This window comes from Molothrus aeneus, chromosome 2 (assembly GCF_037042795.1).
Source record: "Molothrus aeneus isolate 106 chromosome 2, BPBGC_Maene_1.0, whole genome shotgun sequence".
NCBI lineage: Eukaryota > Metazoa > Chordata > Aves > Passeriformes > Icteridae > Molothrus > Molothrus aeneus.
Window position 1 is genome coordinate 86,664,788 of NC_089647.1, and position 16,216 is coordinate 86,681,003.

Here is a 16,216-nt window from a genome sequence, read left to right on the forward strand (position 1 = left end):
TAAAAAAAGAGTAAGCCAAGCCAAGATGTGGTTTTCAAGTGTGAACTAAGTATTATCATAAAAAGTACATTGGTTCAGTGGTACAAGACACCATTTTGTAGCACAGATCCTACGGATTCTTTTCTTAGCTCCTTTAAAAATATTGTGAGTAGCCCATATCAGCTGTATTAAGCATTCCTCTCTTACCACATAACATCATAAATTCTTATTAAATACAATATTTTTTGGCCATTCAGAGCCAAACCTTTCCCTTAGGCTGTCAGCTCCTGCTGAAGGGCACTAGATCCTCTGTTCACCTTCAGGCTCTGCTCACAATAATCTTTGAGAATTACAACTATTTCTTTTTTTAGTATAAGGAACACCCCAGCCCTGCATTTGGAAGCATCACACCACTTAGGCAGACATATTTCCACAGCAACACTATCTTTGTTTTAAGTTGTATCCCCAGAAAAGAAGGAGGCTGCCATCCATCCACCCACTTACCAATTCCCTCTAGACATTCTGTCTTTTTATATTTCACATCATTTTACTAGTGGGCTTTCCTGGTTTGGAAAAAACCCTACCAGATCAGTTAGCATGTACTTTGCTGTGACATCCTTATTTCTTAATTTACACATCTTCGTTGAGCACTCACTTCATTAAGGAAACCGTGTCACTGAGCAGTGACCCATTGATCCAGCCACTGCAAAGAGGGCAGATTATTTTGTCCTTCGGGAATGATAAACAACAGCAACACACTGAGCCTCATTCTCTTGGATAACTCATGGTGCCACATTGTGCCTTGCAGTGTTGTTGTCTAAATGTGCTCCTGTTACAGAAGTTATTGGGTCATATCAGCTTCTGCTGTTCTCTTGATATTGCTGGAGTTAGGATTCATTTTGGCTATGTTTTCTCCAAACAGAAGGCAGGGAATTCTGATTGATTTTTCTTTTTTTCTTTTTTTCTTTTTTCTTTCTTTTTTTCTTTTTTCTTCTTTTTTCTTTTTTTCTTTTCTTTTCTTTATTTTTTTATTTATTTTATTGTCACACTGTAGTCATTACGAGATTATCCTTAAGCCATTGCACACAGATTTCATCTTATCCAACTCCTTCACGCAGGAAAAATCTCTTTTCTTCAACAGGATTTTACAACTGGATAAGTGAAGTGAAGAACATTATTGATTCCATGGCAAAAACAAAGCTGCTTTCAAAAAGTGTTTGATAATGGTAGTTTGATACAGAAGTTACTCCAAGACTGCCTTTCAGAGTTGCAAGGAAGACCAGGAACTGCAGCAGCCTCTCTGCTTTATGCCAGTAACTCAGCAAATTGCTAGAACCTGCCAGACTACACTGTAAAGTGAATCTGGGGTTTTTTATGTAAAACCAGCAGAAACTGGATACACAAATATGTTTCTCATGTAGAACAAAGGACATTTAAAATATTTTTCAAATGACAGCCTGGATTTTGGAAATATATTTAATATATTCTCTAGAAATTGGGTTTTGTAAATAACTTTATTATGCCTCCTGAAGCTTTATCATGGTCTTTATTGGCTTCTTTAATGTTGTACTCATTTATCTTACTGTAGATCATCACAGATGAATTGATTTTAACTTTACATCATTGCTTGCTATTCCATTAAACACCATCTTCTTTAGACAGTCTATTACCAACTAGGAATGTGATAACACTTTCAACAGAAAGAAAAAGAAAATTGGAACTGGATGCAATTAATTCTCTTGTCTCAGGACTATTCCTCCAGCAAAATAAACATAATCTCCAGTTTCATGTGACTTCATGATAGTCATATACCTCTGGCCATCATAAATCTCTGAGGTTTACAGTGATAAACCAAACAGGATTTGCCAGTTATTGCACTGCATCTTATTATATTAACAAATTATGAGATGTGGTCCCAATGTGTCATCTCTGCTAAACCTCTCCCCAGTGACATGTACTTAGGAGAAAGGTACCATCAGGTATAACCATTGATGCAGCTGCCTGTTTTGGCTTTTCCTCCTTCTTTAACAATTAAGTCAGGTAAAAACCCTACGTTCTCTGCTCACTTCTGAGTGGGATGCCTCACAGCAAATTATACTGCAGAAAAATGTCTGTGTTCTTCACTTACATGCTAGAGAGGCTCCAGCCTCCACATTTTTGTGTAGTACGGCTGGGAGAGTCAGGGGCTGCATTCTGCCAAGTCAGAAAGTAGTTTTCTGTGTGGATAAGCTCTCCACTCTGCTTTTTGCCATTATTTCTCTCAAATTCTCTCTCAGTTTTTTCCCCTTCTTTTTTCGCTTTGGAGTAATTCCTTCTTTATCTTGGAGCCTTCAGAGTGAGAAGATAGTGCAGCAGTTGCCATTGAAGACAGACAAGATGCATTCTCAGGATGCATTGCTATAAAGGGGAAAAGGAAGCTGGCCTTATTGCATTTCATGCACAATGTTGCTAGTATTGAGGGATGTTCAGGTGCATAATTATCACAGGGAAAAACTGCTCATTGTTTAAACCAACTCAAGACTGAAGTAGTTTATTGAATTATTAACAGCACGTAATTGACCAGGAATTTGTGAAAAATATATTCAAGAGCTATGCCAACAGATAAATCTCAACATTAGACACTCACCAACTGTTACTGAACCAGAAATTTTTGAACACCCTTGTATAACTAATCCCCAAATGCTCAAATTCTGCACAGGGAGGGACAAGTGCCTGCCTCTTTCTCTAGGGTAAGGGGCTCCCCTCCTCCCCACTTCCCCTTTGAGGGAAGTGTGTGCTCTGGCTATGTGTGATCCCCCACTGCTCCCAACACTCCCTGAACCCTCATGCCACCAAGTTAGCTCTGTTGGAGCACAGGTGCAGAATCTGCACTACATCCACTGGGTCACCCCTCCTGAGTGCCTTCTGTGTCCCCCAATGCACATGGGCACTGCAGTGCTGGTGCTGAGCAGGGCCCCTGTCACTGTCAAACCCTGCTCTCTTACCATCACCAGGGACCTACCCTCTATTGCAAATTTTGGTGCATGTTTTGCAGTTCTTTTCAAGTTCAGTTTGTTTCTAAAGACTTCAATTTCCTGGTTACTGTTAAATCCTGTTGATGGTCTTCTTCCTCTATAAGCAGCACCAGTTTGGGCAAACACCTTCTCAACCAGTTTCTGGTGTTCCGCTCATGTGCTTTGTTGACACTCAACATCCTGTCTGACCAGGCTATTTTGTTGAGGGTGGTCCACAAAAGCAGTCCCCCACCCAATATTTTGCTGTCAAGAAATAATTATTAAGGAGATAAAGTTAATACAGATGGAGGATAAGAATTCCAAATATCTGTATTCCTGCCACCACACTATCATTTTCCCTCATTTGTCTTGTCTAGATGGTGCATGATATTATGGGAGGTCTTTTTCTAAACATTTATGCCTAACAGTGTGTCTAGATCTTGAACTGGAACTTTGGCCCCTGTTGGGCTGGAAAGGGCTGAGCAACACACAGATCCCAGAGCAGAGATCAAGTGAGCAGAATGGCTCATTCATGGGGTCCTCCCCCAAGCAGGGAGAACTTTCTTAATTCAAGGTTTGGCCCACATGGAGCAGCTAAACTCAAGAAGATAATATGTAAATAGGGTGTTAATGGATACAAATTAATTCTGCATCTATAACAAATGCCACAGTGCTTCTGCAAACAGACCTTTGGGAAAGGATAACAATTTAAAAAAAAACCCTCACTCAAATTTATTTGAGAAGGAGATTAAAGGCTTTTAAAAGACATTCAACTGTAAAATGGTTCCTTCAAAGGAAAACCTGCCTTTTGTTTGCCTGTAGTTCTTCTGGACAGCTGCTTACAAGCAGACAAGGCAGATCTTTTGCCATAGAGAAAAGATGTATGTGTTCTGTGCACAAAGAGCTCTAGGACTCAGGTGTGGAGAGAAATAGTTTCTGAGCAATTCTCAGTAGAAGTTATGGACAAGGCATCACTACTGACAGACAGGTTTGGACCCTAATCCAAGTAGTAGAATTAATATTAATGGCTCTTAGTTTATTGTTGGTTTACAGTCTGGTCTGATTGCTAGACCCAGGAGTGGCCATTTCCATGAAACTTACAATTCCAATATTTTCAGCCAAAAAAAATGCTCTAACAGCTGAAAAGTTTTGTATTTTGCTACTGTAAAGCTTTTGTTGAGTGATATAATCTAATGACATAAAAAAAAAAGGCCAGTGAGCATCAAGGCATAACTGCTTTGGCCAAAGGGCAGCATAAAAGTTAGCTTAAGTCTAACAGCTGAAGTCAGGAGCCAGAAGGCATGCAATAGTTCATACAAATGACATTTAATATGTCAAAGAAGCAATCATTTCATTTTGAATACCAGCAATACTCTGTAAAGATATAGTTTACTTGAAACAGAATGCTGTCATATTAAGTAAGTAAAATTAATTAAGAAGAAAAATACAGATACTTTCAGCAATAACTGTATGTGACAGTGTTTGAGTACTTACTCATTTTGAATAGCACTCAACTCAGATGTCTGACAAGATTAAGTGCTGGTAAGTATGGCTAAGGGAAGCAGAGTTTGGATTAAACTCTTTGCTCCTCACTCAATGATATGTGACACATAAGTTGGAGTGTCCAAGGCCTGAACTCCAGTTATTGAAGCACTCAGCTTCCCAGATGAGCTGGTTTTTGTGTATCATGTTAAAGTCAGGCAGATGATGGGTCATATCACCAGCACAGGGTTGATGGGTCATATGATACTGAAATGGATTAAAATAGTCTGGTGATTTCTTCTCTCTGGCTGGCGAGTTTAGAGTGAATGATCTTTGAGGAAGCATGGTCAGGTAGTAAAAATTATCTGGGATTGACTCTCCCTGTAGTCAGTTCCTGGTGAGAAAAACATTTATTTTCAGCTACTTTGTTCTTATATAGCAATGAAGATGTAGGATTTCAGTATTTGCCAGAAATCTGAGATGTATGGTATGCATGTTAATCTAAATCCTTTATTAATCAGTGTAAGGTATCAATAGACTGTGGTGATCCCTCTATAAACACAAAATTATGATTTATATACAGCTATACCCAAAGAGAATTAGAGCTACAGATTAAATAATTCAGATTTAGGAGGCATGGATGAATTAGTGTCAGCATTATAATTCAGCTATTAAAATCAAATTTGTTCAGCTGGTGGTGTGAAGCATGTGTCAGCCATTCCAGCATTTGACTCAGAGACCACCTGGAAATTTATGGCAGGCCCAAGATGCCAGGAATGAATCATTCTGGACAAATCCTTGGTGAAAGCTAAACTGCAGATATTGATTGAGTTATCCCACCAGTTGCCTAAGCAGAAGAACATACTGCTTCCCTGTCCAGCTGGGACAACACCAAATAAAATTAAGCCAAGTCAGAGCTCCAGGTTAAAGATCTTTTCAAATGTCTCAAAATCTAGAAATTACACTGATCCTTTATCCCACTGTTGCCAAATACAGCCCATTGTTACAGCACTGTTTCCATACAGCACAACATGGTAGGTGCAAATTGCTCTATTTCAGAGGAATTTACAATTCTCTGGCAGAGTGTAGCAGACATAAAATCACATTTCTCCAAAAAATTAGCCAATAAACTATACAAAAGAATGCAAATATTCACATTCCTGGTCTATTTTCCTAACTTCACCATTAGGATCTGTCCTCCATTTTGATGTTCTTGGTTAACTCTTTGAACTCCTGTCTAGTGGGACATGCTTTTAACTGATCCCCTTGAAATATTTACTTGCTGGCCTACTCAACTTTTTGAATGTGGCTTCATAGCTGTAAAGTATAGCAACCAACCACAAACAAAAGCTTAAGATTGTACTACTTGATCATATTAGTTGACATTCTGACAACCAAATCAGCACCTGTAGCAGATGTCAGTTTTATAAAAGTGTGATATGTGCTGGTAAAGCAAAGTTTGGGCACACAGGTCTGAGTGCCAAGTAGAGCCTTGCCCATGTGAAAACAAGAATGAGACAAGCTCCCACAGTTTGGACCACTTGTCTGTGCTGGAAAGGTAAATGAGTATTAACCAAAACCACATCAAACATAGCCTTGTATTCAACATAAGTAAGCACTGTCATATGTAATAGAAGATGAGTAATGGCAGCTGTCTGCTGGTTCTGTGGCAGCTTTGCCTAATAAATACCCTCCCTTTTCTGCAGCTTTCCTCGTCTTTCCAAACAGGTCGTGGGTGAGGTATTGAAAGCCCTGAGAGCAGGAAAAGGCTTTGTACAAAGCTGAGCTGCAGAGGGGAGGAGGCATGAGCCAGCAGAAGCAGCTTGGGTGAGCTGGGATGCACTCAAGAGCTGCTCAATCATGACATTGTGCACTCTGTCCTTGCTGCCTGCAATAACTACTGATTTCATCGCAGAAATCATTTACAAAAAGGAAACCAGCCCTTCACCCTTTTTTGCCCATTGATGCCAATTTTTTTTCATTCATTTATTCATTTATCAATCACAGCATGTTTTATTCTAAAATTATGTCATCATATTGCTGTTGCTAAATATAGGCCAAGACTCCTTACTCACAATAAAAAATCCTCTTGTTTCTCATCAACCCCCTGCTAAAGCTTCATTTCAACTCCCTTGTGAATCATTGAGGACACTGAAAGCCACCCTATTTTTCTCTCTTTGTGCAAAGAGCCCAAGACATTAAAAGAGGAATTTTGTTTATGCAGTGAAAGTATGGCTCATTAATATGGCTTGGTGTTGATATATCATTTGGCTTACACTTTTGAAATGAAACATCCAGCAGCAAAGAGAGTTCTGATTTAAGGAAGCTGAATGTGTTCACAATATAACACCCTCATATATTTGAAATTTTAGTTTTCAACACTTTCCTCATTCTTCTCTCATACTGCATAGCTGTGATAAAATACAATTTTCAGTTAGGAGATAAGTTGTGATTTTTTTTTTAGTGGAGCTTGAATGAGTTAATTTTTTCTCATCTTCAAGTATTAAGCCTCACTTGATGCAAATGAATAGCTCCATGGGCTTCACTGTAGGCAAAATTTGCTGAAAGAAGGCACAGAGTACACTTAGGCTACTCCCTGGTAAATGGTGAAATAAAGCAGCAGATGGTTTATTGTGCATGAGAAGGAGGAAGGAAAGGTCCAGGTAGCATCCAGTATTTTATGTAAGAAGATCTAGAAGTAGATTTTATCCACCCACCATGATCACATGCTACTACAAAAAAAAAAATCCCACTCCTAAACCCAAATGTGTTTAAAAAAGTGGAAAGAGGCTACCATATAACTGGCAGAAAGCAGAGGATTGTGCTTTTATCACCAAATAGGGAAAGTCAGAGAAGCACATCCCATTACAATGAACTATCACTAGCAATCTGGTCATAATTCAATATTATTCTCTTGTAAAAAGATAGCAAATTATTAGGATTTAAAAGGATTGGTATCTCATATGTAAATATTAAAAAAATAATAGCAAATAGTGAATCTATAATGGCTCTCTAAGATCCTGTGTTTCTGCAGCATGGGAGTGATTTGGATGCAAGATCTGTGATAAGCAGGGCAAGAGAAACACTGCTGGTTCACAATAATTTTCAGTTTGGTTAAAGTGTTGAAAGACAGGAAGAAGATAGTGAATATGAAAATGTGCAATCTTTCAGAGTATCTTTACCTTCTCTCATTTTACTGTCTACCTCTGATGAACCCAGCTCACACTTAGTGGGGCTCTGCTCTCACATTTCTGTGACTACATCGGCTTAAATAAATTACACCAAACACAAACCTGCTTCTTGCTGCCACCAAAAATAAAACACCATCCTCCTTTTATGAACAAATTTAACAAATTCAGAGAATGCTTTCACTCCAGGATTTCACGGGCTTGCGTAGAAAGCAGGGTCTCTGCAAAAAGGGGCTATGGGTTTCCTGGAATGCTGCATCTTCTTGTTAATGAAATCCTGGGCAGATTTGCTGTGAGAAATCATCATCACAAAACCTGCTGCAATCTGCTTTAGCTCGCACAGAGGATAAAAATTATACAGTCAGAGGGACTAATCTCTTTGAATTCTACCCTGTCTTGAATCTCCCATTCCACTTAAGACAGTGAGAATCTGACAACTGAGTATCTGCTCCAGCAATGTCTGACCTCTCCTGACACCTCCCCACTCAGATTATTACCCCCAAAAGGCTGTGATGAGGCAAAGGCAGCCATCTTTCCCAGGGGAAGGAAAAAAAGGTGAACTAATGGGGTCACTCAGCTGCTCCTGTGCCTCTTTAGGCGTTCAGGACACACAGCTGTGTAGCTGACAAAAGTCGATCCAGTCTGGCTCCCCTTTCCTTTGTGAGAAAGCAGGTGTGTCTCCTCCCTGACTGTTCTGAGATGTTCTCACCAGGACCAGTCCTGCCATCATCCTTTTAGTGTGCAGCACAGCCATTGAGGGACATTATGAGATGAGGAGGGATGCTGTGACAATAATACCTTCTGCAGCTTTTTGTATCTCATATCCCACACCAAGCAGGTCTAATACATAGAATCATAGAATAGCTAGGGATAGGGATAGGAAGGGATCATGTAGTTCCAACCCTGCTGTGTTAGAAGTTGGACAACTGAATATATATTTGCTTCAGCAGGCCCAAAGTCTATTAAATAAAAGAGTTTGGGAGGACTCTGCCTTTCTAAGTCTGTGATCTGATTAGAAAGGATTGCTCTTAGAACGTGCACAGAGAAAACCAGGAAGAGTTTTCCATAATCAAACCCAGTGATTAAATCAGGAAGAAAGGAGAATAACCTTCTGTTGATAGCAGATCTGTATCTTTTTTACAGCCATACCCATTATGAAATGAATTAAAAGGTGGATGGCTTTCTTTATTTCATGTGAAGGTAAATGTAGTAAAATGGAACCTGTTCAAATGAAAATTCACAACCCTTCTAATTAGAAGACAAACTTTATTTCCTAAGCTGCCTTGAAGAGAAATAATTTCCAAACACTCAGCAAGCCCTACTACAAAACTGAATTTTCTGTTGCTCTGTCACTTGACCAGGCACAGCATCTTCTTATCCCTCACTCTTTCCTCTCGGTCACTTCTTCTAGAGAAGCACTTTTGACGGAGGGTTTTAGGAGGTGGAGAGTGGGGTCCCTAATGCTGGGGCGGGGGTTTCTCGTCGCGGCGGGGGCGGCAGCGCTGGTCCGGCAGCGACAGCGACAGTGGGAGCGGTGCTTGGGACCGCCCCGGCGCCCATTGGCTCGGCGGCTCCATAGGGGCACGGCGAGGCCCCATAAAGGCGCCGGTCCGCCCGCCCGCCCGTCCGTCCGTCCATCCATCCATCCATCCCCGCCCGGCCATGCCCCCGCCGCCGCCTGCCCTGCCCTGGCTCCTGGCCGCCTGCTGCCTCTGCGCCCTCCCGCGGGGCTCAGGTACGTCCGGCACCGGGGGAACGCGGGAGAACCTGGAAAGGATCGGCTCCTCTACAGGAGCCACGTCCTGGCTGGGCTCCGCGGCATCCCAACGCAGCCGTGTCCCTCCCGCAGGGTTCCCGCAGCCTTTCTCGCGCTACCGGGACGGTCTGGAGCTGCCCCCGAACCAGGTACGTCTGGCACTGGCGTCCGGCTGCGATGCGACGGGCAGAGGTAGGGAAGACACGGGGAAGGTGGGAAACGAGGCTCTGTGGCAGGGAAATGAGGTAGGAAATCGGCGAGGGACTGGCAATACCTTATTGAATACCTTATTGAATACCTTATTGAATACCTTATTGAATACCTTATTGAATACCTTATTGAATACCCTGGGCGTTGGTAAAGAGAGGAGGGAGGCTGGCGCCCTGGTGGAATAGGTATGGGCAGGGGTGTGGAGTGCAGCAGGGTGCAGAATGGGACACCTGGGTCAGCCAAAGACGGACAGGCTAATAACAAACCAGCCCCGACTTCCCGAGCAGAAACACAGGTCCGAAGGTATAATGGACACACTGTTAATGTCTATTCTTTACTTTTTAAAGCAACTGGCACTGTGTTTCAGTCAGTGGATGGAAATGTCCGATCAACCCCAGGTAACTTGACTCCTGTGTAATGTGTTTGATCTGCTGAGAGACTCTCTCTTCCAGACACACTAATTGTCCTGTATAACCTGGAGCATTGATGTCTGCAGGTGGCAGAGCCTCCGCCAGAGAGCCAGCAGCTCTGGAGAGCAGGGCAAGTTTGTTGGTGTGTGTGCTCTCCTCCTTGCGAAGCTAATGCAGACCTAAAGAAAAGCACTTTTTTCCCCCATTCTTGCCATGCCAATATTATGCCAATAGCAGCTAACACTGTAGTAATAAGTGCCAGACAGTTCTGCAGGATTTAAAGGTCCTGTTTTGTCCTGGCTCGGTCCTTCATGGGTGGATGGGTTTTTTCTGGGGTGCTCAGAGGAGAGGGGGAGCAAGGGGAAGTTTTCACAGATAATTTCTGCTGGCCCAAGGCTCACAAACACTGTAAAGTGGAAGATCAGCTGCACTGCATTTAATATCGAGCCCAAGGTTCATTTTCAAAGCAGGGTGAAAAATATTTGCAGGATCGGGAAGTATTTGGAAATTTTGAACATTTTGTTCTGATATTTTTTCTTTCTGAAATGTTACAGTTTTGTGAACCAAAACATGTAGAAAACAGTTTCCAGAGCCTGTTTTTCAGGTGTCTTACACCTCACTTCCTTTGAACCTGTAGCTCTCATCTAATGTGATTGCATGCACAAGCAAATCCCTGTCCAGTGACAATGAGTATGGGACAGTCTATTTCAGTATATGATTAAAGACTATAGTACTGATTGACCAAAAGGCTTGTAGTTAAAAATGAGCATAGATTAAACATGCCAAAAACCAAAGCTACCCCTAGAACTAGCATTTTAAATACAAGAAATGCATTTTAAATACAAGAGGCTGATTTTGATCTCTTTATAGCACCAGACTGTATTGACAACAATTGTATTGTGTGTATTCTCCTCAAATAAAAGAGTAATTTTTCATCTCATAATAGCATCAGTAAGTTTTCCCATGCTCTGAGTGTTTTTGGTGAAGTGTGCTCAATCTAAATTGATCTGGGATCAGAATCAAGCCTGTTTTTAATCAAACCATGTACACCATGTTCTCTCAGTAAATGTATTAAAGTATGGTTGTTTTTTTTCAGATCTCCAGCACTGTTTTGGATCTCTGTTATTCCATATTTAACAGCATGCATAAAAATGAGGTAAGATGTAATTGCTTGCTTTGTTCCAAAACACCCGCTTCTTAAACTTAAAAAGCAACCACTCCACAACCAACTTTCTGACATTTCTCTCTAAACAATAATGTATAATCTAATATTGTAATGATTTAAGAGATGTAGGAGGGTATATAAAAGGATAAAAGATTTTCTTCTTGTCAGTAGTTTGCATGTAATTCTTAGTTACTTTAAATTATTTATATGAAACTGATGTTTTTTCACCAATTCAGAGCTGAAGAACCAAAACATTCACTTGCAGTCAGTATTTTAACCTGACCCTCAGTTTTGATTAACACAGGGTTAAATACACTAAAAATATACATAACATTGGCTCAATAGCAAACCTTAGATTATGCTGAACATGGAGGTGTATGAGTTGATTTACTGATTTTAATACTCTATTTGTGTTTGGGGTTTTTTGTGTTTCTGATTCAGAGTAAGGAGATTAGGTTGAGGAGTTATTGAGTATAGCTCTTTTTTGTTGGTGCAGTCATATAAGGACCCACCTCAGTATCAGTTCTGATTTATATCACTTTTTTATTAGCACCATTTCATTAAGAACCTTTTCCATAAAATTCACTCAGCCCCGGCTATATGCTAAAAAGGCCAATTTACTTGAGAGGCTGAGTCCTCTGCTGTTTCAAAACAGGAGTAGATCCTTCAAAACAACAATATTTTGAAATGCGTTTCAGTATCTCTTCTTGCCAGTGTCTTTAGCTTATTATAATTCCAAGCATGCTTTCCTGAAGCAGTCACTAAAGTCTACAATACTGAAGCTGATTGTATAAAAAATTATAGCATTTTAGTCATAAAGTCTAATAAATGTTTCTGAGTTCACTATTTACTCTTATGCTTCCACAGCTTAGCCAATGAGGGAATGTCCAGAATCATCTGGTAACTTTGAACAGAGTCTTATTCCTAGTTACTATTTTAATTACTAACTTTGCAAAAAATTATGTTTTCTCAAGATTGGAAGCTGAATCTCATACAATAGCCTTTCAAAAAATATGAGCTACACATCTGCAATATGATTTCTAGGTGTGGTCTGAGTAAAGCAGCAGATAAAATAACTATGTGAAATATGGAAAAAGAACCATGTGAAGTTTTACCCAGCTGATCAAATCTCATATTACATTAAGTCCTACTTTCTTAGCCCACAAGGAATCTTCAGAAGACTCTACAAACATGAGTCTGTATGTAGTGAACCCAATGAAAGAGTAATGAAATCTTACTAATGTCAGCTGAATGTAACTTTCTACATTATTCTATATTTCTGTGAATAAAAAAAAAAATCAGTCAGTTACAGATCTTACAGAGAAGGTAGATGGGGTTTTAAGAGAAGGCATGAAGCCTCAGCACTGTGAAAGGCAAAGTCCATGGCAATTTGGGTATGAATGGGACTTGAACCCCACCTGGGGAATTGAAAATGTTTTGTGAGAACTAAGAATATTTAACATCAATGTCCAGTCACTTCCCTGTGTATTTGAGATTTCCAGCCCAAAGATATTTAAAAGCTCAGTTTTTACCATATTTCTTCCACATAGTAATCTCTCACCTGTTATAAATTAGGGTAGTTGAAACTGCAGGCTGAGTCATGAGCCAGTCTCTATCTTTGCTTGGTGTGTAATAATCAAATCAGAACAAAGGTAGCACTCATATTGTCTCTCTGTGGTAGTCTCCTTCTTTGCATCTTTTACAGCACCTTGGTTGAGCAAGCATTTTTTGTTTCCCTAATATTTCATAGCCCTGTAAGTTGATGTCAGTCGCTCTATAAATTGTTGTCTTGCAGCTTGAACCAAAGAAATCCTCTTCTCATACCCTGAACCATGATTCCCTGTTTCTTGCTTGTGTATTTTGTCTTTTAAAACTCCTTCTCTGCAGTTTCCCACCCACCTGCTTTCCTGCATTCTCACCCATCTTCACATTCTTGCCCATGACACGTGTTTGTTTCTCAAGCCCACTCCAGGTAACTCAACCCAGTCATTGATGGGTGACTGATGGCACACAGCCATCCCATTCCTGGCTGGCTGGGAGCATACAGCCTGGCTGCTGTGTCATGGGCAGGAGGGCTCCCAACCAGGCTGCAGGTGCAGGGCTGCATCATGTGTTGAACTCAGTCTGCTCACATAAAGTCATGGGGAAAGTTTCTATTCCTTAAAGTAAGTGTGAGTAGAAAAATGAGCAATTTTCTGAAGAATAAAGAGTGCAGGGGAAGGCTTAAACCCAGCAATCTTTCCTGGGTTAAAACCATGGGCAGTCTGAAAGGTGAAGAGCAGCCCCATTTTAACAAGATAAGAGCTATCAGTACAATTCAAGCCTAAGGAGTGGAGCTCCAGGCTGAGCTCTGCCTCACCCCCCAGAGCACAGCTGCACTTTGCTGTACAGCAGGGGAAGCCTGTTGAATGATGGAAATGAACTGAGTAACTTCCAGGCAAGGCTTCACATCAGTCTTTTAAAAGATCCATTTGCTGCTGTTCTTACATCTGTCTGTGATAAGTGTAAGGTTATCTCTCTTCTCACATGGAGTATTCCAAGCTCATCAGTAACAGAGGGTCACTGTAACAAACCAAAACGTGCCAGCACCTTGATTAACCTACAGTGTCCACTTGCAGGAATCACAGATTGCTTCTGCAAAGTTTGCAAAGAAGGTATGTAAATATGAAGACAAGCAGTGGCAGTAGCAGTGGATAGGGAAGTATGTCCCTTTCCTTGTTTCTTTTCAAGTCAGCCTGGGTTTTTCCAGTGGTTGGGAAGTGATCTGTGCTGACCCTGCTCATACCCTACGTGTAAAGCTTCCTTTTATATTTCTTCTAAACCCTGTGAATCTTTAATTATGTTAATCTAGTTTATTTACATTAGACACCGTGTCCTTCAGGCATTAGTTTTTAATCAGCATTCAAGATGAACGGGCATTGGGGACTATCAACATCTTGTTTGCATGCTGCTGGAAAAGGCCCCAAATTACCAATATTCTGATAGAATAGTAAAATTTGGCAACAGATATATGGAATTGAGTTTAAAGTATTTTGTTATTGTTTGTGTTTGATTTTATAGGACAGTCATGGAACTCTGGGGCGGCCTTTCTTCCTTTTCAGGGTATCTGAATCTCTTTGTTTTAAAGATTGTAAATCTCAGACATTGTTATATGTTCACAGATGAGCAGCTGTTTCACAAGTTCTACTTGCAGTTGTTTTGAGTAGAGGCCAAATATCCCTATGCTTGAAAGCTTAGGGAGCCATTTGCTCAAAAAGCTCTGGTTTGACTAAAAGATGACAAGATAATGAGATCTGGGGTACTGGTAGATTAAACACTTCTTTTTGTTTGAAGATCTGCCTCTGCTAATGTTTTATCTTGAGCCAAATCATCCATGTGGCTTGTATCTGTGAGACTGTCAAGGTGCACTGATGCTAAATAAATTAGATCAAACATGTGCCTGAGCTGAGTGCCCACCTGGTCTGAAAGGTCTGCCCAGGAAGCAAAGTCACACTGCATAATGGTAAAAAGCCAAAGCAAAATTATCATAATTTCTCTCACATTTTTCACCCATTGGCTTGCTGAGCTACGACATGGTCTGATGCCCAGTGTGCTGGTTTGGATACACTCTGATTAACACCAAACTAATTTTTAGGAATATCTTCAACACATTTTAAAAAAATTAAAATACTGTAAAAGTAGGTCACATCAGGTAACCAGAGTACCAATTCAGCTGTCATTTGTTTAATTTCAAGTTATTTGTTGTTTCAAGTGTGTTCATCTAGGTTCTTTCAGTGCTGGTATTTACATGCTCTTCCTTAGGCACGTGCCTTTACTACCCCTATGAATTTAAACCCAAATCCTGAATGAGAATAATTAAGGTCAGAATGTTCAGCTTTTTGGGCAGAGGCTGAATGAAAATTTCTCATATTCAAAAGCATAACTCACCCTGCATGGATCTCCCTTGTATTTGATATGTTGTTTTAAAGAAAATCTCACTGCAGTTTTATATAGTACCCTGTCTGCATGATGGGGAGGTATTTTGGTGTGCTTATAAGTCTGTAGTCCATTGCTTCTTTACAATCATTTAATTATGTTTTACAGCCTCGAAATGGAAGAACTATTGAAGGCAGTGGTAAGTAGGCAACCAAAAGTGTCAAGAATTTCTTCTGATGTTTCACCAATGATGACCCTCATGAGAAAAGAAGGTACTGAGAAGCAATACAAACCTAGATACACACATTTCATATGGCCACTAAGAGCTGTCTTGACAGAAATGTAGGGCTTTTTCATGCTCAGCGACTTAGAGTGCACACCCTTGACAGAGGGATGGTTTTCTTTGTCATGCTTCCATACTCTACAATAAGGTCAGCCTGGTTAAAACATGGTACAAAGGGAACTGTGTGAGAAGAAAGGGATTCATGTTTGAGTACAAATAACGGATTTGGTTGCTTTTCTAGACCTTCAAATATCAAAATCTTCTGGTTTTAGAATCTGAAGCTATTGAATTTCTAACTTTGAAAAGAACCAGATGTACAAAATTGAGTACTAAGTCATATCCAGATCAACATCTCAACATAAAATCTGATACTGTGTTAATTTGTTTCAGAATATCGTGGAATATGAAGTTCATGGATTCATTTACCAGCTTGATGACTTGGTTTACATAAAGGAAAGAGACTTCCCATTGCACTGGTTGTCTATTATGTGACTCAGTTGTCTGGAATTTGCTGTTCCATGTAATAAATTTGCAATCAATAATTCTTTTTGTTGTCCTTTTTTTTATTGAAACACATACTAGGCTTCCTTGGGCTATAGTCTATCACTGCCTGCTGCCAGCTGTAATCAAATAAAATCCATCATCTCAATATTGACAATTTTCAAATGCAACAGTGAAATTTATAACATCATTTTTAATAGGGTCATAAATGATAAGCTTGTCCTTTTGACTAGATAATATATTTCCCTGTTATTTCAGAATAGGCATCCTGAACACACTATACTAAAATCATCATGGACATTTTAATGATTTATTTTGAGGAACTAAGTGCTCA

General features: G+C 40.2%; 1 protein-coding gene across 2 annotated transcripts; it reads left to right on the forward strand.

The window, feature by feature from the left end:
* The first annotated feature begins 9,161 nt into the window (after nt 1–9,161).
* NMS (neuromedin S) lies at nt 9,162–15,925 on the forward strand. 2 transcript variants are annotated; one of them, XM_066571581.1, is made up of 8 exons: nt 9,162–9,377; nt 9,492–9,547; nt 9,956–10,006; nt 11,115–11,174; nt 13,802–13,837; nt 14,244–14,285; nt 15,267–15,297; nt 15,772–15,925. In XM_066571581.1, the coding sequence occupies exons 1-8, from the start codon at nt 9,305–9,307 to the stop codon at nt 15,786–15,788; spliced, it is 366 nt and encodes a 121-aa protein (XP_066427678.1). In that variant the 5' UTR covers nt 9,162–9,304; the 3' UTR covers nt 15,789–15,925. The 2 variants fall into 2 exon arrangements, with proteins under 2 accessions (XP_066427678.1, XP_066427679.1); XM_066571582.1 differs by lacking the exon at nt 13,802–13,837 and having other exon boundaries at nt 9,165–9,377.
* The last annotated feature ends 291 nt before the right edge of the window (nt 15,926–16,216 follow it).

What these genes read in the sequence shown, in the direction of transcription:
- NMS (XM_066571581.1), top strand. Translation starts at nt 9,305, where the DNA reads ATGCCCCCGCCGCCGCCTGCCCTGCCCTGGCTCCTGGCCGCCTGCTGC. An exon ending in CGCCCTCCCGCGGGGCTCAG is followed by an intron (nt 9,378 to 9,491) that starts GTACGTCCGGCA and finishes TCCCTCCCGCAG; the next exon opens with GGTTCCCGCAGCCTTTCTCG. An exon ending in GGCCTTTCTTCCTTTTCAGG is followed by an intron (nt 14,286 to 15,266) that starts GTATCTGAATCT and finishes TATGTTTTACAG; the next exon opens with CCTCGAAATGGAAGAACTAT.